Genomic DNA, 24596 nt, shown 5'->3' with positions numbered 1-24596 from the left:
CCCTGAGGGAGAAGCGGCTTAGAAAATGGATGGATGGATGGATATTAAATGCCACTGTTGGCTCCAGCGTACATCTGCAGAGTTACAGGAAAACTGCATATTTTTGTGTATTATTATTTGAGCAGGCTGTGCTTGCTTAAATTGATCTCTCTGGGGCTATGAAGAAAAGTAAAGCAAAATAATTGCGCACATTTCTATTTTACAGTTGGTTTTAATTATCTGGTAATGCATTACTATTTTTTGTGTTTAAGTACTTGGCTTCAAAATTAGCCAGTTAGTCGAAGAGCCCAACTCTGTGGGATAGCTAGCTAAGCTGTTTTTTTCTCATTCTCCTGAATGCAGCGCAACAATAAACATGCCTGGTTATTTTCCTTATGCAAATTTTAACATGATGAAATTTTATGTACAGAAAATGTTGCAGTACAGTTGAATTCCTCTTGTTTCTATATCCCTGAACTGTAGACATGCAACCATACAGACTGAGCTTTACAGCACACATGAAAGTATACACTTAAGTGGAAGCAATCTTGATTAAAAAAAGAATACGTTTGGGTGTTTAGAGAGACAAAACAGGCACAGAAATGCAGGATAGAATGAAAAGGATAAGGTTATTAAGTTCTAAAAGAGATTTCAAGTTAATGTTTCTGTTCCAGTTTCCATTTGGTTCAGTTCAGAGCCCTGATTTTAACTCTAGCAAATGTATGCATTAATCCATGCATTTAAAAAAGCATCCCAGAAGTTTTTAGTCCGGATAAACATACATGAATTTTTTTTTTATTATTATTTTATTTATTTATTTTTTTTTTTAAATGCTGGACTCGTGGACATTTGTGGGCTTAACTGGCAACACGGGTGACTGCAGTGTGCCAGAATTCGTAGGGTACTAAGGAAGGAAATAATGAAGTAGGTAGACTAAAGCAGGCCAAAATCTGTTTAAGGTGGCAGACAGACTTTGAGGGATCCAAATGTGAAATTTGGACCCGAGCTCGTCAAATATTTGAGAAATTATGTCTGAACTTGCTCAGACCTGCAGTAAATAGCCAGGTCCCATCGGGTTTGGAGAATTATTACTAGCTCTACTCCCTCTTGCATTCTAGGGTCTTTTTTTCTCTTTGCTAGATATTAGTGTCTCACGCCAGAGGCAGCTCTTGTAAGACATTCTTCATTTTTTTATTAATTGAGTGTCAGAGTGTCAGTGATGCTGGCCAGGCGTGACAGACAAGTGGAAAGTATAGGCCTGTGGGTGCCCTATCCTTGACCCTATCTCTCCCTATCCCTCTCTCTCACTCTCGTTCTCGCTCTCTTTCTATAAACTCACATATACTTCTTGAACTCTAACCTACACTTAAGACATCATGCCCTGCAGCTTTAGAATCCATGTCATTTTGCGTTTTTGAGCACCAGCCACCATATGTGATAGGGTTTGTGGTACAGTGTAGGCTTTAGAAGCCGAGACAGACTGAGGGCTAGAATATGACATGCTAATGAATTCAAAATGCAATCCGCCTGGACAGCTCTTTAGGCTATTGTAAGCCTGCTGAAACGAGGCTAGCTCTAATTACAGAGCTGAAGTCCTGTGGGCTTCACAGGCGAGGGCTCATAGAGGGCAAGATGCAGACCGAACAGCAATACAACCCACACGTAGACACGTACTCACACGCACGCACGCACACACACACGCACTCACACACATATATACACACACACACACACACACACACACACACACACACACACACAAGGCTTCATCACTTCCCTTCTTGGCCCCTTGGGCAGTGGTTCGCAGTGGCACACGACCCAAAATTGATTCTTTATAGAGTGCTCTGGGGGTGAATGGAGTGTTTACAATAACATTTCCTTGCCTGAGGTGCTAAGGGACATAGTGGGGAGGGAAAGAGGGCAGAAGATGAGAGATGGAGGGGGAGATGCATAGAAAAATGAGGAAGAGAGGAAGGAGGGGTAGAAATTGAAGGAGCTGGAAGAGAGAGAAGGCAGCACCTTTATACGGAAACATTAGATTTATGGCACCATCAGCTCTAGTCTGTGTTTATGTGCATGTTGGAGTTCGCATGTTTATGAAGGAGGCAGAGTGGTGGTGCATTCTTAAAGATAAAGGTTCTTTGCTTGAAAACCTTCAGTTTATATTATGCAGGCATTCTTTTTTTAAAACTTTCAAAAGGTCATTTCATTTTTCTCATCTTGTTCTTTAAGGAACCATCCACTGAAATGTCCTGTACAGAAGCCAAAGTTATTCTTCTATGGCAAAGAACTCCTTTTCACAGCTTTATATTTTAGTGTCAAGTGTAGAATAAAGGGTAGAATGTTTTCTCTTTCCTATATGTATGCATTGTTGAAGAGGAGAAGATTAAAGAGTAGAGAAGAGACCAGAGAGAGAGGTGTGCGTTCTCTCAGAGCCAATGGCCAAAGTGACCTTGGATTTATGGCCACTCTGGCAGCACTGCAGGCTGAATATTTACGAGCCTCCTGGTGCTCCTGGCTCTGTGTAATGGTGCAGGTTGGCTGCCCGGGAGCTGCGTCTGCACCATGAGGAGCCGCAGGGGGAAAATAAAACGCTAAACATGGCATACGTGATGGGTGCTCTAAACAAGGATGCTGGTTAACCACAGACAAATGAAGAAGCATAGAGCAAAGGTATTGCTGCTGTGAACAGATGTGGGGTCTTTAAATTTATGACTAATTTTATTATGGGGAGATGTATAATGTGAATCTAATCTAGCTTTGTGCCTGCAGGGACAGAACAGTGAAATCTCTTGCACAGGATTTCTTAAATGTGATTATTCTTGGAGTAAGGAGACCTTGGAGAATCTTTGTTTTTAGCTCAGTCTAGTTCTGGTGTTAGTTCTCAAGATTAAGGCTGCTCTCTGATCTGTTTGTGTCTATAGATCTCAATGAAAATGCTCAAGAGCAATACCTGTTTTTCTATTAGACATTTAATTTTGGAGAATATACACTGAGCTGCCAGTTTTTTAGATTCAACCTTGTACCTACAATCATTTAATCAGGTACGCCATCCATATAGGTGCAATTTGTAGGCTTACAACTAATTGTAGCCCATCTGTTGCTGCACAGTTTATCTGCCACCTTTTGTCACTGCCTATCACTGGAAAGGGACCACCATAGGACCTCCCCAAGACCAGGTATTATTATTATTATTGGTTATTATTGTCAGTGGACCACTCTCAGTGCGGCTTTGTTGGGTTTTTTAAACACTGTAAACTTATTGGTCACCAACTTTGATAGTGCACTTTGTTGGCACAGAGTTAGAGACTATAGGGCATCTTTTCCCAAGCATTTGTATTAATCCCCTAGAACTTCATTAGTGGTCAGTTTCTGACCACAGGGCCATTGTTGGTTGGGTATATTTGGTGGTCTGTTCTTAAGCAGTGACACTGAGGTTTTTCAAAATGCCAGCAGTGCCAGAATTTTATTTTCATTTAAGTCCAAAACTTTGGCTTTTTTAACATGAGAGGTTATATCAGCCTTGTATTGCCAGCCTGTGCTGTGCATACTGGTTGCATTTAGCTGTTTGGTTCCTGGTAGGTAAGTTCTGCTAAAAATAGCCCTGTCATCACTGAGCACTCTCATTCATCCGTTCAACACAGCAGTGCTTTACTTCAGCAATGAGCGGCATCATCCAGCAGAGCATGTAATGGCTCCAAGCTCACAGATGAACAACCATGACTCTGACATTCACTGCAAAAACACACTCATTTCCACACTCATTCTGTAAATGACCTGGTAGCTCTGGAATAAATGTAGTTTGTGCAATGAATTTACAGATGATTGCTAACTATACTCATATCTGAAAGCTGTTTTCATTTTGTACTTGTGAAGGTCGGTGAAATGTCATTTAAAAAGCGTTTTGCTTAATTAAAATATTTTGAATTTATTTCTGCAGCCAGTCGGCAGGTAGTACATGGCAGACAGTAGCAGATCTGGTGAAGCTTGAAAAGCACACAGTGAGCGGACTGTCCCCCAACACCATCTACCTGTTCATTGTCAGAGCTGTCAATGCCTACGGCCTGAGTGACCCCAGCCCCATCTCTGAACCAGTACGCACACAAGGTACGTGTCAGGGGATGGTCAGACTGTTTTCACTGTGGATTCATATGATAGATGCAGTGAATTGTACCTTTATTCATTTGAGGAATGTGGATTACTTTGAAAGATGAAATGAGCACAACTACAGTTATTTAACACAAAACAAAAAGAAATGAGTGTTTGGAATCTAGAGCTCCTTGATAGCTCAGAGTTCAGTGTTTCAGCCACATAGGATTTTTTGTGCTCAAACTGTGAACTAAAGGGGTTGTTTGACTCAAACTGTTGCATTTATAGTGTTGCAGTCTATAAATCCTGACTCTAAACATATTTTTATTTAATGGAAATATTTGGTGTAATTTTATTACTTTAGGATATAGATATTCTAATGTCTTATTGTTTACATTCAGATGTGAGTCCTACAGGACAGGGGGTGGACCATAGGCAGGTGCAGCGCGAGTTGGGCGAAGCGGCTGTGGAACTGCAACAGCCTGTGCTTCTGACTGCATCCAGCGTACAGCTTACATGGACCGTGAGCACTGAATCTGATCGCATACATCCTCTGAATTCACAGCATGAAGTTTAGATTTCATTTCAATTCATTTTCATTTGGGAAGTTACTCAACACAGTGCTTTTAACTTGGAAAACACTCTTTGCAGTGACCAGTTACAGCAAGAGTATAGTTTAAAATGATAAGCCTTAAAAACATTTTACAATATACATACCTTTTACAGAGGCTAGGTTCAAGTTTAAATACAAATAAATTACAATAGGAGTTGCACACTTTGCCATTCTGGCAGTGCAGCTCGACTATTGCAAGGTCAGTACACCCTGAGCAGGATCATATTATAATTATTACACTAAGTGTCCTCTCTGATGAGCCTCTGTGTCTCTCTTTTTCTCTCGCTCTCTCACAGGTTGACCGCCAGTCCCAATACATTCAGGGCTATCGACTGCTATACCGACAGGTGGGGGGCTCCTGGCTCCAACAGGATGTTAAGGCAGCCCCTGAGCGCAGCACTGTCCTCAACAACCTGCTGAAAGGCACAGAGTATGAGGTCAAAATCAGACCGTATTTTAATGAGTTCCAGGGCATGGACAGCCGCCCACTGACGCTCCGAACACGTGAGGAGGGTGAGACTCCTCTTTGCAGTTACTTATTAAAAGTGCCTTTAATATTAGGCAAGGCAAGGCAAGTTTATTTATATAGCACCTTTCATACACAACCGTCATTCAAAGTGCTTTACAAATGAAAAAATACAGAAAAATGTAATTAATGTAAACAAAATAAAATGTATGTAAATTAAAAAAAATTAAAAAACATAATTAAAACAATAGATTTAAAAGAAGTTAATCAAATTTAAAAGAAGGAGATAAAAAAAAATAGAATAAGAAACATGATTAAAACAATAGATATAAAAGAAGTTAAATGAATGAGGATAAGAGTGCCGTTACAGGATAAAAGTGGATTAAACTGAGTTAAAGGCCTGCTCAAACAAGGTTTTCATTCTGGATTTAAAAGTGTCTAGTGTTGGGGCTCTTCTAATGCTCTCTGTCAACTGGTTCCATTTCAGAGCAGCGTAGTAGCTAAATGCCGCCTCTCCGTGTTTAGTTTTTACCTTAGGCTGCACTAACTGACCAGTTCCTGATGATCTGAGAGTTCTGCCCGGCTCATATTGCTGGAGCACATCTAATAAATATACTGGTCCTGCACCATTAAGACATTTATAGACCAGTAATAGTACCTTAGTCTATCCTGTAACATACTGGTATCCAGTGTAGGGATTTAAGGATAGGAGTGATGTGCTCCCTTCTTTTAGGTGAGAGAATCTTTATAGGTCCTTAAATCAAGACTCGTCATATAATAGTCAAAGGCACTGATATCAAAATTAATCCAGTGAATTTCTTGCACATTACTGGTAAACATGAGCACAGCTACTGTTTTTATGACTTTTTAATTGCTTGTTATTTTCTCTCTTGCCAGTCCCCAGTGCACCTCCTCAGGCTGTTACTGTGTCAACAGTCAAACCCAGCAACAGCTCCAGCATCAGTGTTTCGTGGCAGCCTCCCCCTGCTGAGATGCAAAATGGAGTCATCCAAGAGTATAAGGTAAGAGGATTGGCCATTCAGGTAGAAAATTGAATGGAGTAGCCCAACAGATTTCTATCTGAGGGACATGAAGCACTGTACCTTATACAGTCAAATTTAAACTGGTGCAGGATTTACAGTCAAGGAGAAAAAGTATTTCTCAGATGAGTAAATGAATGATGAAAGAATGCAACTTTTATGATAAATTTTTCATAAAATTTGTCATATTTATCAACAGCTCATATCCTTAGTTTAAAGATGACATGAGAGGTCAAAGAGAGGATTTTTTTCATATTTACTTTTAATTAAGTAATCTTGCATTATGTCATCTTGTGAATACTGACATAAGCATTTTATAAATCTTCAAGTATTGCATTTAAAATAGTTTCAGTGTTATGAATATGTTATAAAGTACCTTAGCAGGTAGCTTGCAATAAAATGATACCAGATTGAAGCTGTAGTCAGAAATGCTGCGTAATCATTACATTATTGAACAACATTTTACTCATCTGGTCTTGTAGCTCTGTTGTACGAGTGCTGTGGGCTTGTAGTTAGTTGAAAAGATTGCTGACCAGCGCACTGTGTCCTTCTCAGATCTGGTGCTTAGGGAATGACTCGCAGACACGCTACCACATTAACCAGACAGTGGATGGGAGCATGCTGTCCACTCTGGTGAAGGGCCTTCTGCCTGGTGTGCTGTACCATGTGGAGGTGGCGGCAGTGACCAGCGCTGGAGTGGGCACACACAGCCAGCCAGTCTCTGTGATCATCAGTGAGTGCAAACTGAAACAGGACACGACTCATTTCATTATTATTATTAAGGAAAAAACTTGATGTTGATACTATGTTAATGTCAGCTGCTCATTTTAAATCATGTAAAAAAAAAAAAAAAGACATGTGGGTTGCTGGATTATAATGGCAATGACAATATGTGCCACTGACAATGATAATATATTCCATGGCACATATTACATATATGAATTTATAAAGAAACACAAGTAAAAACTCACAAAGGAATTCTATTTGCCAATTCACACAGCCTCTATCAGTTAACCATTACTGATGGCAAAGCAAACATTATTATCTGTGTTCTTTATAAACAGGTTTGTTGATTTTGGTCCATGAAGTGATGATGTGTAAAAATAACACGTAGCTTAAATGCCAGTACAGTCTTTGATAAGACAAGCGTGGAATATGTTTTATTCCATTTTCGGCTATCTTTCTGACTCGTTCTCTCCCTCTCCCCCTCTATCAGAGATGCCAGCAGAGCAGCCTGCAGTACCAAGTGGGGGTGGTGACTCGGATCAAAACGTAAGTCTTGCAGAGCAGATCACAGACGTAGTAAAGCAACCCGCCTTCATCGCAGGCATTGGCGGGGCATGCTGGGTAATCCTCATGGGCTTCAGTGTGTGGATATACTGCCGACGCAAGAAGAGAAAGGAGCTGAGCCACTACACTGCTTCATTCGCATACACCCCTGCAGGTAGAACACACACATACACACAAAAAACAGTAACATGTAACCTAAATAGAATAGCTGGATAACCTAATGAATGCATTGCCATCTCCTCCTTTCTCCAACAGTTGGCTTTCCTCATGGGGAAGCCTCAGGACTAAATGGAAGGTTTGTGCCTTGGTACACAGTTAAAGCTGATATCATGCAGAAAATTGATTTCTGGATCTTTAATTAACTCTGTTTTTTTGTTTTGTTTTTTTTTCCAGGCCAGGTGTGTTGGGCTCTAACATGGGGAACTACCCCTGGCTGGCAGATTCCTGGCCCACTACAAATCTTGTTCATAATGCCAAAGACTCAGTCAACTGCTGTACCTCCAAACATGACACCGCAGAGAGATATTACAATGGTAAGAAACATGTATTTGGAGATGCATTCCAAGGAATGTCAATCATGAAACTGAAAGGTCAAGGCATGTGATCACATTTTTTCATTCATTAACTCCTTAATCCCTCAGGTTTCAAATGTGGTCCCTTCAATTCCTCATTCTCAATACTTCATAACTTTTGTTTCATCTTAATAAGCAATAATTTGTATGCATGGTCCATAAACTAGCCCCTAGACCCTAAATGTGCCAACATCATACATATTTTGCATCTACATGAGCCAGTGATGTTCAGATTTCTCTTTTTATAAGATACCATGATCATCTCAACATCACAACAGCAGAAATACACAAAACACTCCACTATTCATAAGATTTATACATTCGTAAGATATATGCATTAGGAATGAAAGCCTGGACCTACTTGCAGGTCATGGCTATTTAAGGGGTGAACTTAAACTTTTCATGACTCTTTTCTTTAATGTTCTTTGATGTATTTTCATCTTTTTATGTATTTGAATTTATTTCTAATCTTTTTCTCCCTCGCTCTCTTAGAGGCTGGAATCTCCAACTACTTGAACCAGACAGAGAAGTATAGCACCGGTTCCAATGAAGGCCCCATCTACAGCACCATCGACCCCACTGCTGAAGACCTGCGCAGCTTCTCAGCACAGTACTCTCAACACACTACACCCTATGCCAGTACTCCTATTATGCCTTTCACTAACCAGGCACCCTGTAGCCCTGAGCAGGATGCTGGCCACTGGATAAACCAACCAGGAACCTCCAATGTGCAGTATGCCCAACCGGACCGCTCCAAATCAGATACTGGTACAGATTATGAAACTGTGAATGCAGCTTTACCTTATTACAGTGATGTTTTCCTTTAGACCTCGTTATTCTAATATGCTGAATGTAGTTTATTAATTAGTCTTGATGTGCCAAGCTAGCAAATACTCCATCATTTCTGATCTTCATATTTACTTAAGACTCTGTTGTTTCCCTAGTTTACTCACAATGACTCTCCATCCTCCCTATAGCCAAGCAGTCAAAGCAGAAGTCAATGGGAAAGGCAGTGAAGACTCCTTCGCTGAACTGGATGGAGCCGTTGCCACCTCCACCTCCCTCTGGAGAGTTAGAACACTGTTCAGATGAAGATGATGATGATGAACATATAGAGGACATAGGGTAAGAGCAACCTCCTATCCATTGCTATTAACACACATTATAGGGCTGTTGTCGGAAGAAAACCTTGTATCTCTATTTGTGACATTTTTCAGTTTTTGATATAATTTGCAAATACCTGTTACCCTTTACATTCAATGAAAATGTCATGATGAATGGAAGAAAGTCTGGTTCCATTTACCTACATTTAACAGTAAAGTATGTTTGTTCCTTCTCCTGTAAAGTTACCGTTTTGGAGATACAAAGTTTTCTTCTGACAACAGCAATGGGCTTGTTCCCAATAGCTTGTATGGTGCCCAATACATCCTGACAATCTATTTTACAGATGTCTTTGCTTAGAAAACCTTGTTGTACAATCCTGATTTAATTCTGCCACACATTTCCAGCCAACTTCCAGCTTTCCGACTTCATTTCCTCACTATTTAATGCAGCTGCAGTTAATGTCAACATATTTTCAGTTGGTAACTCAGACAAACCCTTTGATTCAAGTTTGAGGGTAGTTTTGAATTGAATTACATGTCAGCAGGGATTCTCATTGAAAATTCTTTTTAGCCTTTGGCTAAGCTTGAACTGTGTGCTTAGAGTTTAGAAGTCTTTTCCAAGTGGAATGAGATGCACATACTATCCTTGAGAGTTCTTATATTACTTCTGTAGAAGGCTCAGCCTAATATGAATGAAACTGAATATTGTATTCTTACTTTTTTGAAGAAAACACATACACCATTATGTCAAAGGCCATGTTTTTAATTTTTTGTTTTTGCATGTTTTTCTGTAATGTAAATGTAAAATGTAAAAATGTAAAATGAACCTGAACATACTATACATTTTTAAAAAAAAGGGTTAAGATTTGGCAGATTGGCTAATCTGAGATACATTCTGAGTATATTCAGCTTGTGCCCAGTATTTTATGTTTAAATTAATTAAAAGTAAAGTACATTTACTTTTATATACTTGAGTTTGTCAATACTGTTTTACTTTCGCTCAGGTATATATTTGCCATTATGCTTCCACTTTTAATGGAATAACTTTTTACCCATATTTTCACTCAAATTTGGTTTCTTTGTACTTCCACCCGTGCTGATTTTTGAATATGATGCTTATGGGTGCTTATGGTCATTAGCTTATCGACTGGTTGAAAACTTGCGAAAGCACAGCCTCTAATATCCTGCTGTTGCCACAGAAAGTCTGAATGTTCCATGCCTATTCCAGGAACAGTTGCTCCATTAGCTGTGCTGCCGGTGTGCATTATTGGTCCCGGCAGGGTTCTCTGTCGTGGAAAACAAAGTTAACAACATGCTGGCCGGTGCTCTGTTCTCTTATGAGACGTGTGGGTTTCTGCCTGTCTGGGCTGAATGTTCCTGTCCTTTCCTCCCTATATCACATTACTCTCTCGTTAGCGTGTGGAGGGGTTAGCGTTAGCCGCTGAGTGGCCTGACCACAGGCATTATGCATGTGTGCACAGGTGGTGACAGGTTGACATACTTATCGCTCTCTGATGCCACTTCACCTGAATGGCTGCCCAGAGGGTCCACAGAGGAGGCAAGGCACATTAACCGCGGCCGTTAACCAGGCCTGGCTCTAAGAGCACACTGCTGAGATGAGGGAGCCTGATAGCGCTGATGCAGCCTCTCTCTCTTGCTCTTTCTCCTCTTTTTCCAGCAGGCTAGCAGTAATGATATTATCCAACAGCAGGTACAGCCCCTCTCATGTTCCTCCCTCCAAGCAGAATAGGATCATTCACTGCGTTAGCACGCACAGCCGCCCAGCCAAACTCGATTTCCATTACTAGCCTACAGTAAAGTCCTCCAATTTGCGATGAACTTGAGGATAACAGGGTTGACCTTTGCAAGCGCCCTGTAGTCCCTTTAGAGGAATATGGGTCTGATTATTGAATTACAACCAAGGCTTTGCTCGTTCCTTTCGTTTGGACCTGCTAACCTTATGGCTGTGCCTCAACAGTTTAGCAGCATAGTTCAAATACTTGTCACATCACCAAAGCAAACTCCTCTCTCAAAGTGGGTATTAGGTATCAAAGATCCATTCAGTGGTATGTAAATGCCTTGGGGTTCAGACCTGAGTGTCACTCAGAAGGACCCGGTATTAAGTCATCATCATTATTCTGTGACATGGATGGCCCCTGTTGAAGACCAAAACCCCATAGTTAGCCGGGGGCCAGGCAGGGCACATAGGCCTGTGTTACAGTAGAAATCGATACACTGGCCAATAGTTCAACGGAGCCACTGATTACTGGAATGAGCAATCAAAAAGAATGTGCTGTGATTGAGTCTGCTTTAGCCACAGGCTTTTTTTAAGCCTTGGAGGAAAAAGAAAAGTTTAGTTCAGGGGTGTAAAATAAACTTTTTATTCACTTTGTTCATATTCTTTTCATATACTCTAAAGGCTCAGAGAGTACTTCAATTCCTACTTCTCATAAATACATAAATGACAAAGTTGTTTTATGATTTATGGTACTTGCTGACTTATTAATCTTAAGATTAATAACTGAATAATAAGCCTCCAGTTTAATAAATCTTAAGGCTAATAAGTGAATAATAAGTTTGCACTGTAAGATGGATATTATTGGTAGCATTCCACAGTGCTTAGTATCCTCCAGCAGTACACCAATGTGTTCATGGAAAACCTCATTTTGTAGCATTCACTTCTACAGTCCTTCACTCTTTCAGTACAGGTATAGAAATGATGCTGCAAAAACAAAGCCTAGACTGCTTTTTGATGTCATGTGATCATTACAGAGGACATTTGCACATATTATCAGTCGTAAAGACACACTTACAAGATAGTCTGTTTAATTTTAAGGGCTAAAGAAAGTTGGTCATGTGAAAATTAAATTTGGGCACCCTATATATAATCTATAGAATAATTTAAGTGTTAAATGAAAATCTGTTGTAGCTGTCCTCCAAAAAGGGCTCAAATTGTGAAGATAAGTGAACTACAGTGTGTTATTTGCAGTGACACTAATTTTCTGCCACACTCCCTCTCCCTCTCTTCCTCCATACACAGCACTGATGAGGAGGACTGGTGCCCTCCACTGCCAGAGAGAACCTGTCTTATAGACGGAATGGCAGAGGATGGACCGTGTCCACCTCCTAGAGGAGATGCGTCATCCCCAGCCACCTCCTACAGCCATCAATCCACAGCCACTCTCACACCCTCACCCAGAGAGGAGGCCCGCCACTGCCAGGACATCCCACGCCTCCACCACCCTGAGCAGCCCCATCCTGGACGGTGAGACCCCTTACAACATCAGAAGATTATTAACAGACATGAGTTCATTAGATGTTTAATGGATCTTAGAAAATGAAGAGTTCATTAAGATCTAATTGAACCACATTCATAATATACTCCACACACACCAGCTGAATTCTGTATTTTTAATGTCATTAGAAACTGTGTGTTTATTGAATAATCTCTGTTATGTTGTGTGACAACCACAGCCTAATGTTAGATTATATTGCTTGGTAGAAGAATTGTTTATTGTGATTATTATCATTTATTGAATGTTGGTGTTTGTAAAATGTTGTGATTGGTTGCAAAAAACAATGAGCAGCTTTGCTTTGCGTTGCCCAGCAACACCCCTTAATTGTGATAAATCACTCTAACACTGAGCCCATCTTTCAAAACATTGCATACCACAGTGCTTTATTTTCTAATCAGCTGAATAGAAAATGAAATGCTACATTAAAATTAGGTTTACAGGCTTCTGAGTAGTGCAATTGTCTAAGTGCTGACCCTATTGTCTAGACCTCACTCTCCCAGTTTGGTAGGGAGATAGGAACAGGCCTAGCTGTGGGGGTGGTTGTGAGTAAATTTGAGAGAAAGCCAATAAAGTGTAGTAAAGAGTAAATTAAGGTTTCTTTTACCATGTTGAGAACTGAGAGTTTGAGAACTGAATAATACATGTAAATATAGCCCATCGTCTTGTTTTGCTGTGTGCATATAATGTTTCACTGTAACAAAACGTGCAAACATTTCACACTTGAATCACTTTATTATAGTAGGACTGTATTTGATATGGCAATGTTTAGCTCCTCTGTGTGTTTTTTATAAAAATATCATCAGGATGTGGGTGATGTAGACGAGGTAGATTTTTCTTGCTCCTTTTCTTAATATGCCTCTGTGTCACACACACATCATCCTTTAGGGAATTAGCTTCCTGTGCCTTACTTCCATGCTGTGACATAATGCTTCATTTGTTTTCTTACTCTTTGGAGATGTTTCACCACTTATTCCTTTGTTCCTGCTTGAGAGAAATGTGTCTTATGAATAATTGATCCCTCAGCCAGTTTGTGTTTATTGTAGCTATAGTTTCCTGGGGTGGGCTATGAGTTTTCTGACAGTGCTGTTAAGTTTGCATGAAAACAGGTCATGTAAAGTCTCTATAACACTGGTGTCTGTTTGACCTGTCATTGTTGAGCAGTAATTGATCGGTCGTATTTGATGTTGACAGCCGGTTGCCATGTGGACCAGTGCCCATTCCCCGAGCGCCCAGCCCCCCCCTCACACAGTCCAACCCAAACCTATCAGCTAATCAGGAGGGCCCTGAAAGCGGCACACCGCACCGCTCAACACACAGACGGGATCTGAGCCAAGGAGCAGCACAGAGTGCAGACAATGTCAGCACACCAGGTGTGTGTGTGTGTGTGTGTGTGTGTGTATTAGCTGTTCATATATTTTGGAGTCTGAAAGTGATTAACTCACTCAGTGTGCCAACTTTGACAACACCAGCTTACTTGTACTTGGCTATTAAGTGTATATAGTATTAGTATCTATAAATGTTTAAACTTCTCTGTTAGAGTTGTACAGTAGCTGCTTCTACAAATGTGGTAAAGTGTTTTATATTGTTTCCTTTTTTTCTTTATATTTTTTTCAGGACGGGCAAGATTGTCTGCAGGAGACCAAGTCCAGACTCCTCCTGGCCAGAAGGCAAGGGTTAAAAAGAAGTCCTCTAAGAGTGGCCAGTACCGTAGAGACATCATGCAAGGAGGTGAGAGCAAATCAACTGCACTGATTGCAGCGTCATGGGGTTCTTTTTTCACTTGAGGTGTTGTACTGGACACAACACATGCAGAGAGGTAAACTTAGCAGATAGAATTGTAGGCTCCCTCTACAGCTGGTGGACTTGCAGGGAACGGTCTTTGGTCATTTGGAATTGATCTATTTTATGTTTGGTTACGGTTAACATCCCAGGGATCACAGTGTAAAAGATTATAATGCTTCTGATAATAACACTGAGTAATACATTGGCTGTCCAAGTTTGAATGAAAAAGCTATGATAAACTTAAGATAAAGCATGATGAAATATAATAGATATTGTGTTTTTGTATATTATATTGCATTGAGATTATACACTTGTGTGTATTAAATAATGTACACCTGTATAAGGTTTAAAGTTTATTCAAAATGGCACAAATTTGAGTTATTATCACCCATGTCCAGTTACTGGTTAACACTGAGACCTCTTTTCTTCCCAGACTTGCCCCCTCCTCCAGAACCCCCGCCAGAGGATGAGCCAGTCCGAGGCCCAGCTGGAAGCTTTGAGTGTGGACAGACATCGCTGGAGAGAGAGGGGGGCTCGCTATCCTCCATGGAAAGGAGAGAGCACAACACACCCAACCGCAAGAACTCCGCTCAGAGACGGAAAGATGGTGCGAAGGCTAACTGTGCTTTACGTAACAATTCTGCATATGCGTACGCTGTGCAATTCATACTCGTTATAGTCGCCTACAGTTTGACTTCATCTTTCCCTTTCGTAATGTCTCGCCAGTGATACATTCAGAGATTTTGGCTTTGTCTCCGTTAACTGATTAAAACCTCCCACCAGAGTAATTGTAATGCACACATTTTCATGCAGGCCATAAAATGGATCAGCATGTGGAATTGGAGCTTTCTGTGGGCTACTATGATTTCTATCACCATATAAGAATAAATACAATACTGCCTTTTTGTTGGATGCACTATATAGTTATGATAGCCCATTAGAGATCTGATGTAGACGCATATGCTCATTATTGATTTGTATCATCAGAATAACAATAAAATTATACATTTTCCCTGACAATTGTTTGCTTGCTTAATTGGTGTTTTGTGAGACAAGCAGAAAAAAATCTATGAATTCAGATGAATTTCATTATTAAAGGATAAAAGTGGATTAATAGGCAGTAAGAGGTGTTTTTTACAATACATAATATTAGAGAATTAAAGTTTATAAACATAGTTTATGTAAGTGCCTTTAAAGATGTCTCAGTAGCTTGGAACTGACTGATGTGTCGAATGGGTCATTCCACAGATGAAGACTTGATTTCTTACAACAAGCCCAATTTCCTGTCCCGTGGCCAGATGTCCAGCAACTGCTCCACGACAGGAAGTTCTTCGTCACGAGGGTCAACGGGATCCAGAGGTCATGGAAACAGCCGCAAAAGGAATGAGGTAAGACAATGAAGAACTGAAGGTGATGACTGTAGCAACCGGTGGCTTGGTTAGGATGCTGAGATGTGAGGAGCACATTGTAAGACTAACGAAGCTTGCACAGCTCAGAAATGACTCCTTAATTTCAAAAACTAGTCTCATCCTGCAGCTTTAATTCAAATCCTAAGCTATTCTTACACATTAGGCAAAAGATGCAGACAGACACATTGAGTGCTCTTTTTTCATTACTGTGGCTGAGACAGAATGACCGAGATTTCTAGAGGCCCGTTCAAGTCTAAAAGAGAGTGCTCTTGCTGCACTAAAGAGTTGCCAACAAGCTGCTTGCTGGAAAAAAAAACTGTCCACAAGCCAGACATCTGATAGAGAAGACTCTCTTTACATGCTCCGATGCCTGCGGTTTACAAACGCTGTCTGAAATAAAGGGCTGTCATGGTAATGGGTCCTCTATGGTGTTGTCTTAAAATCTTTCTTTGTACATTTTGTTGAAGCATTTCCTCCCTAAAAATCCTTGAAAACCAACTGCAAAGTTGTGTCCATCAAAGAAAAGTCAGACGTGCACGAGTGTAAATATAATTATGCAAACAAAAATGTAATTGTGTATTTTTTATTACACATTAATAATTATTTAAAGTAATAACCTTTACAGCAAAATATTTATAACCAAATTCTGATGTAAATGTATGATATATAGCCATGTGCTGATATTTGATAATAGGGTACCATGAAAGTTGCAACTTGCAGTTCAATTGGAGATTTTTTTAGATAAGCAGAACAGCTGTGATGTCACATGGTCTCGCATTTATATATATGACTTAATATTGATAAACCAATTTAAACTGTCAAAAAAACAGGATTCCATCAATTTTGGGATTCAAAAAATTTGCGTGTCACCGTGCCAACAAGGTCATGTTTTTCAAATACAACATAATTATCATGATATTCCTTTTATATCAGTATATGCCTAATGGCTTGTGCTTTTCTGTACATCCACAAAACATCCAGTAAAACTTCTCCACCTCCAGCCAAAGCCCTTCTGTCTCTCCATGTCATGTTGGAGCTGCTGACCGAGGGTCTAGTCTGAGCTTTGATCAGAGGGACAGAGTAGTCAGAGAGAACGCAGCATTAGAGCTATTGCAATGACCCTAAACCATTTTTTATTATTTAAACATTTCTCTCCTAAGCGGAGGAGTCCTGCCATGAGAAAGAGAGCATACCCCCTCTGTCCTTCACAGCCCCCCTGCCTTCAGATCTCTGCCCCTCTCAGCTTACCCCTCAGGGAACTTTAAAAGCAGGCCACACAAAAGACGCCTATGTGTTCTTGGGGGAGACAGTTTAGGGTTACGCTGTTCCTCAGCGTTATCTTTGCAGCCGGACAGAGCGTGTGAAAAGGTGGCATCCAGAGATGGCCTTTATTTCATGGTGTCAGATTTTCTGAGACCCCATGCTGACCAATCTCCTATACATGCAGAATTAACCCATTAATGTCCACATTTGAGGTTTTACATGTGATTCATATGTTTGCCTGTATCACTTTATTTATCGCTAAGCAAGTTTGTCACACAGGACTACTAACTTTTATCACAATGACGGAAAATCCCATTTTCGTTGGGAATAAAAGTGTATCAACTGCATTCAAGGTGTCATTACAATATTTCATGATTGTACACCATTCACAGGAAGATCTGTGGCATTTGTTCTATCATATGTTTAGTTCTTAGACCTGAATCAGTTTAAAGACAAATAATCCATGAAGAAGCAATTCAGATGCTTTTTAAGAGCTTCCCCACTGAGTTTATTGCACAAAAGAAGATTAAAGGCCCGAATTAATGTTGAGCGCATTTCTATTAAAGCTTATTATTCTTGGTTAGAAAAAAAACTGTAGACATTATTTTGAGGTGGACCGGCTATTGTCATTGTGTGCTTCATGTAAAAATTACCTTCCCCTTAATCTAAAACATTTATCTTTTGCCTGTTTGCAGGAGATGAGATAAGGGGATGCCAATGGATGAAAAAAAAATCCCTCAACATCCCTGTTTTTTGTTTTTTTCCATCCCTGAAAGAGCTCATCAGCAGAGAGAAGGATGAGTGTACAGATCATCTGCCTCACCACATGCAAATCATGGACTTTCTCATTATGTTATTATTATTATTGTTATTTATAACGTTCATGGGGCCATTTTAAATCCCATTGTCACTGTAAATAGTCTTCTCTTTAAGCTTTTTACATGGGGGCCAGATCCAGGGAAAGATGAAATATATTGTATTTATAAGAAAAGAAGTAAAAGAAAACACATTAAAAGGTCCGATATAATAAAAAAAACAAAGCTATTGTCTGAATGTGCCAACCTCTTTTTGTAGAAACGTCTACAGTACAGTTTTTTTGAACACATAAATAATATTGCACTCTTGCGTTGGAGAACAACAAAAAGATACAAAGCACAACGTGTGTTTGAAAAAACGGCAAAAGCAGCCTGGACCTTCTTTGCGCCGAGGACACTGCTAGCTTTGATTTTTTTTTTTTTTCCCTCAGAAGGTCCCTGTTGTTGTTGTGGTCTGAAAAGAATGTGGAGCGAGTTTCTTCTTTCCCACCCACTTTGGAAGATTGTACCTATTGTTTTGCTTTTATTTGAAGGAGTGCTTCAGAGACAGTGTGAAAATGTGTTCCATTCAAAAAAAAAAAAAAAAAAAGATAAAACACCAAAATCATTTGTTCCACTGACTAACTTTTTGGTAGTCCTCGTTGTTTTGTAAAAATGAAATAAAGCCACATTTGGTGAAACATATAGAGAGTCTGCTGTGTTCATTTGAATGGTTGAGTCACTGTTTGGGATCCTAGTCATTCTGCTTTTAGTTAAGAAGTTCATGGAATATCAGCAGCGCAGGCAATACTGTTATAAGTCACTCAAGGTCCAGATGCACATGAAACATCTTTTCACTTAAACCAATTTTAGTGTGACATTTTCAATTTTCTGTGATCCATGTTTTCAGCCTAAAAATCTGAGAAATCTTTCAAACAATATGACTGAATGTATGAAATCGATATTTAATCCAAAAAATTCAGATAAATACTTTTTACTTTTGTTACTTTAAAGCAAAGGTCACCACTAGGTGGACAAGCGGTCTGAGGCCAGACCCAGACGCTGTCCTATGCAGACCTGCACCTATAACTGATAAACTAAGGAGAATAATTTCAATTTTATGGGGTGGTCCTATTTTAATCGGCATAACTTCTCTAGCCTTTATGGTAGATTTAGCGGTCAGAGACTCACAGACCGATCGCATGCTTTTTTAATATCATACGTGACGCTACTCAGCAAGGAGGGACAGCAGTCAGAGAAGAAAGTGAGTCGGAGGTTATTTCACATGCTGTACTCTAAAAAGATAAAACTGACAATAAATGTTGCTGAAATACGACTGAATTCTAATTTATTTGATTCGATATTCAGTTGTTGACTGTATAAGATGTTGATATTCCTACTGGGCTACTTCAGTAAACAGTACATGGCACTGAATCATAGTTCAAAACATTATGATGTTCCGGACCTTTGCCTGAGGAGGTTTTCTCCAACTGGACCTCACTGAACTTTAATGAAATGCTCCTGTGCTTTAGACCATTCAGAAAACGTTTTTCTTAACCACACCAAATTGCATAGGTAAGAGAAATAATAATCTGTCTGCTCTACATTTTTCAGTTGATTGAATTTCAAATAATTAGTTAGAGTGCAAGAATATTCTTTTGACTTACTGCTGCAAATTCACTGGTGTCAACACTTTAAGTCAGCAGTTTACTTACTTTTCTCCTTTTTTTTCAGGCTCTGTTCTGAGAAGAAAAAATAAAAACCTGCCTAGCATCTCTACACCATAAAAAAAAAAGGTGAAGATGTTGATTTTGTATTTTTTTATTATTCTTTTATTTTGTTTTGTTTAAATTATTGAATGTATTTGACTTGAAGCAGATGAACCTGTTGCCACATGAAGTAAATTATTTCGGTTTAAAAACTAAATATGTTTACAGTGTGAAGCTTCAGCTTCCTCACAGCGGATTCCACCTGGTGAAGCAGCACTGAGGAGCAAGGCTCACAGCAAGAGACAGAGTGCTGGTGAAGAGAACAAGAAGTGATTTAAAGTGAGAAGTGAAATAAACGGGTGAAGGAACCGAAGAAAGGAGAGAATAAATGGCGGAGGACAGAGGTGCCTCTCCCACCTGAAACATGCAACCCTGAGGACCCTGAGTGAGAGAGAGCACATGGAGAGAGGGGAAAACAAGCAGAGAGTGAATTAGGGGAAAGGGAAAGGGAGAGCTGTAAGGTGAAGAACAAATGGAGAGAAAGGGAATAAAGGAGACTGAGGGGAAAAGAAAATTCTCATGCTCCCCACTTGAGACATGCTGACCGGAGGAGACAGATTCAGGAAGAGGGAAAGAGAGAGAGACTAATATGACCTCCATCAGTCTTACTGCAGAGCCCTCAGTACTTGGAGGAGATGCTTATTTTGCTTATTGCTCCTTTTGGAATTGCGCTCTGGACATTACATCACTGACGGCGGTTAGAGGGTGACACTTTTACAGCCCCCTATCAGCCGGGTACAAACCCAATATACTGCAATTCTTTAGGCAAAATGATGAGAACAAAGACTAACTAAATTACACCGAAACACCCAACAGGTGCTACTTTTTAAGCTTTAAAAGGACCTCATAATAAAAACAGCTCATAAATGGATGATCGTTTTGAAGAAGGTGGTAAGCTCACATCACATTACACTGTTATTTGTTTTAACACTGGAGCTGAAAGCTGATAGAAGTCTGTATCACCCAAAAATATTTTTTGGAGAAGCATTTAAGTCGGAGCGAAAATTGTGAAAAAATACATAATAAAAGTGTTACCAGCTGAAAATGATATTAACAGCATCTGTTTTCTGGAAAGCTTCACATTTCCGGTTGCTGGAAATTGTCATTATTGTCGGCAGGACTGTGACCTTGAGATTTACGGATGGAGGTCTAAACCTTTACTAAGAGGGTCTGGGGATGTGCTCCCCTAGGTATACGTTTTTTACTAGCCTCAAAATGTTTGTTCATCATGAGCTTTGAGAGTACCTGTAGGTGGGAAATTGATCTGAAATTTGCTATTTGGTCAAGTTGGCAAACAAGAGGGTCTTTCATGACTGAAATACAGTAACGTGTCCACCCACACAGATATCAGATCAAAGGCATTAAAGTCAAGCAATGTTCTCTCCTCTTTCTTAGACAAACCTGCAGGTCCTAAATATCTTATTCAAACACAGATTATTGATTAGTCCAGTCTCCGTGAGTTCAACCAGACACAGCATGATTTTGTTCGGTAGTTTTGTTCTGTGCTTACATGTGTAATAGTCACATTTGACAGTACAAGAAGGATATTTTCTCAGTTATTTTTATTTAGTCTCACAAATGAGGATGCATTAAGGGAATAACGTTTAGTTTTAATGCTAACCGAAAGCTGAAACAACAATCATTAACTGCTACCTCAGCTCAGCCAGTCTCCCTCAGCTTCTTTCTCCTCCTCTGCCTGCTGCCTTCAGGAATGGTGTTTTATTAGACTTACATTTACATTTTACAGAAACTCAAGGATCAATTCTCTTTTTTTTGTTGTTTAAACTGGCAATAATCTTTTTTTTCCAAAGACTTTCTTCAAAGCTGACACCTCATTATGACCATCCACAGATTGAGGAATTCAGGGATATTAAACTGTTAAAATCAACACAACACCAGTATTACTTTTATATAGCAAAACATTATACAGCCAAAACTGGTAAACTGTTATGGTTTTGAAATACTAAAAATCCTTAAAATGGTTGGTTCTTCAGCTAGCTAACGCTCGTATATGAACCTTCCCCCTTTTCCTTACCTCACGTCAACTTCGTTAGCTAGTTAACAAGCAACTGACTAAAAATCAACCATTTTGACCACAGTTTGCACAAATCCACATTGTAGGCAGGTATCATTACTCTGAAACTGTTCACTGCTTCATATTTGTATATTATGCATTTTGAAAAGGCCTAATTTTCATTTAATAGCGCTTTTAAGTAAAAGCCAGTCATAACTTCAGCAGTTGCCAACAGACATTACTGATTGTGCTTTACTAGAGGACCAATCCAGAGCCTTACTGGTTGCCAGAGAGCATTAGCAGCTACTGTAATTCTTACAACTGTTGTCTGAAAGCATAACCAGTAGGAAGCCAGCATTACTGATTGCCAAGTAGAGTTACAAGTTACTGCAAAGCATTGTTGGAGTTAGTTAGTAGCTATTGAAAGGCATTAGAAACTATTTGGAATGCATTACTGGCTATTGGATAGCATTGCTGGTGTCAGAAAGAACTACAGGTTGCTAGTAAGTGTTAGTGAAAGTGTTACTGGTTGTTGGAAATCATTACGAGTTGCTGGAAAGGATTACTAGCTATTGGAATGCATAAGCAGCTATTGGAAAGCATTACTGCTATTGGAAAAAGTAACGAGTTGCTGGAAAGGTTACCAGCTATTGGAAAGCATTACTGATTATGGGAAAATGCTACCACTTGCTAGCAAGCATTTCTGTTTGTTGGAAAACGTTAAGAGCTACTAAAAACAGATGAAGGCTATTTTGTGAATTTGGACCATGCCTTAAACATGTGGTGGTAGTATTAGGGAAGACTGAAGGGGGTGGAGGTGTAGTCTGAGAACTTGGGCTGGAGTTCTGGGCAGGTTCTGCCTGTGGTAGGACTGATGTAGGACTGAGGAAGGGAGAGCAGATGGGGTGCCGATAGTTACTGAAAACACTGTCACGGGAATGGAAGGTGAGGATGTGGAATTTACAGGGCGTTAGATTGAAAAAGGAGGGGTTTCAGGCATGACTATTGGAAACCTTTACTGGCTGCTGGAAAGCATTTCTGTTTGTTCTAAGGCTTGAATTTCTGGATTACCAGGTCTGTAGCAATCCGTTTCCTGGCCTCGTGCACCTTAAAACTTTGTGGAATGAGGCAGACGTCTTACTTCTCATTGTCCTTTTAGTGATAGGTCTTATACAATGATCTATCGCTGGATGTCTCGGCACATGGGTGGGCAAAGACAGTCAGAGTCTTGACCTTTACAAACCTATTTCAAATTCAAGCAGTGATACACACACTGACAGCTCCTCTCTCTCTCCTTCTCTGTTTCAAGAAGACGCCCCACTAACCATAAATCACTAGCTCATTCATTAGTTGTGTGTTGGAGTGACACGCCCATCAGGGCTGGAGGGGAGCAGAGAGCAGTCAAAACACCGTTCTCCAATTTCCATGTTAATTACCCTACCGAGAGATGGATGCTTTTGACTTTATTGTTCGTCTAATGTATGCAAAGTGCATGCGATTGCAACGTTAAAACTAATAGGAGATTGTTCCAACAGCCTGGTAAAACACGCGTTTTGACATTTGGGGGTTTAAAATAAACACTGGGTTAAAGTGGTGAGCATTCCTCAGACAAGACCACGGAAGAGCACAAGGCTCTAATGCTGCACAGCTGCAGAAGTGTTAGTAGGGGGTTATGGGGAACACAGAGAGGCGGGTTTAGTACGCCTAGTGCCTCTAGCCTGCTCAGCCAGACTGAACAAATTTATACTGATCCAACAGAAGGTCTACAACTCACAGTCTTTTTTCACATAACCTAGTCAAGGCCTAGAATTCTCATTCATTTGATCGAAAACGCCAGCGTTTTTGAACCTGATCCATTGGCTTTTACTGTATCGTTTGGGTCAACAGGTTTTCTGCTCTTTTCTAAGTTGTATGTGTGGCAGATGGAGATCAGGTTGAAAAAGGCTTAAGTATTCCTGTAATTGACTCTATGCAAGCACTTTTATGTGAGTACCACTACTAATTCTACACAGCTCATAGCAAACCGCATACTGCTCCAGATTTTTCAATATTCCCGAGTTTCATATGAGCTGATTGTTGAGTAGACTCTACAGCCAAGTCTTTAGAGGACAGACGGACTCTTGGGTTTAATCCTCTCTGGGGCAGATATGGGTCACTGATGTCCAGCAGACGGCTGTGCCCCACATCACTCCCCTTTTCTTCCTGCTGTGGGGAGGATGGACCCCTCCTATTGGGCATTCCAGCCCCAGACCCCATGCTCAGCTGGACGCCTATCCGCAGAGAGGAGCTTTATTTTAATTTAGGGAGGTGACAGATACACTGGAGAGAGATGATTACACAGGTGTTGCATGCTAATGTCCATTTAATGGCATCATTTGTAGCTTTGGCTTATCACTTCTGAGACCTGCTCTTGTTTGGCATTCATAACAACGGGCAAGTTCAACAAACCTTGTCTGTTTAAATGATAGCACGGCTTTCGGAATGAACTATGAACGAAACAAGACATTGCATTGTCGCTTTCATCAAAGGCAAAGCGAACCGGAGAATGGTATCAAGCGGATTTGCGAGGTCAAACTAATTGTTTCATGTGGTATAAATCCCTGAGGACAAATTGCTGGGCTGCTGTGAGAAAAAGAATAGGAGCGAAATGAAAACAGTGGTGTGTGTGTGTTTGTGTGTGTGTGTGTGTGTGTGTGTGTGTGTGTGTGCATGTGAAAGAGTTGCGAAGTGCTGTTGCATGATAAAGTGGGTCAATGGATTACCAGCAGGCTATAAAAAGATGCCTTTTTGGCCATGTATGTGTATAAGTGTGTGCGCATGTAAGGGGGAGGTGTCATTTTGTGCCAAGCATATGGCCATGGGGAGTGAGTGAGGGGGACGGAGGATAATCCCCCCAACAGCCATGCCACGGTTGCGTGTGTGTGTGTCAAGCCAGTGCTGTGTGATCCGAAGCTGTTTGTTTGTTTGTTTGTAAGAAGGTTTAGAAGCCTGTAATAACATTCGTTGCCTCTAAACTGACCGCACACACACTAACACACACACACACACAAACACACACACTATGAGCTTGCAGGCCAAACAAACTACTGGTGTGATAAGAGAGGACAGCTACCAGCC

General features: G+C 40.3%; 1 protein-coding gene across 2 annotated transcripts in view; it reads left to right on the top strand.

Annotated features, from left to right (window-relative positions):
- Positions 1–18354, top strand: part of robo3 (roundabout, axon guidance receptor, homolog 3 (Drosophila)) — an 85669-nt gene extending 67315 nt beyond the window's left edge. For both annotated transcript variants that reach the window (XM_037547388.1, XM_037547387.1), the window contains 16 exons: positions 3920–4086; positions 4470–4591; positions 4978–5194; positions 6045–6169; positions 6743–6920; positions 7404–7631; positions 7733–7772; positions 7871–8010; positions 8542–8817; positions 9027–9174; positions 12193–12417; positions 13640–13818; positions 14063–14176; positions 14664–14837; positions 15479–15618; positions 17598–18354. In XM_037547388.1, the coding sequence (XP_037403285.1) occupies positions 3920–4086; positions 4470–4591; positions 4978–5194; positions 6045–6169; positions 6743–6920; positions 7404–7631; positions 7733–7772; positions 7871–8010; positions 8542–8817; positions 9027–9174; positions 12193–12417; positions 13640–13818; positions 14063–14176; positions 14664–14837; positions 15479–15618; positions 17598–17609 (2485 nt within the window). In that variant the 3' untranslated portion in view covers positions 17610–18354. The remainder of the gene's footprint in view (positions 1–3919; positions 4087–4469; positions 4592–4977; positions 5195–6044; positions 6170–6742; positions 6921–7403; positions 7632–7732; positions 7773–7870; positions 8011–8541; positions 8818–9026; positions 9175–12192; positions 12418–13639; positions 13819–14062; positions 14177–14663; positions 14838–15478; positions 15619–17597) is intronic.
- Positions 18355–24596: the final 6242 nt, after the last annotated feature.

The sequence above is a fragment of the Pygocentrus nattereri genome, chromosome 18 (genome assembly GCF_015220715.1).
Source record: "Pygocentrus nattereri isolate fPygNat1 chromosome 18, fPygNat1.pri, whole genome shotgun sequence".
NCBI classification, from domain to species: Eukaryota; Metazoa; Chordata; class Actinopteri; order Characiformes; family Serrasalmidae; genus Pygocentrus; species Pygocentrus nattereri.
The sequence above is the reverse complement of the archived record's forward strand: the minus strand, read 5'-3'. Positions and strand labels throughout refer to the sequence as shown.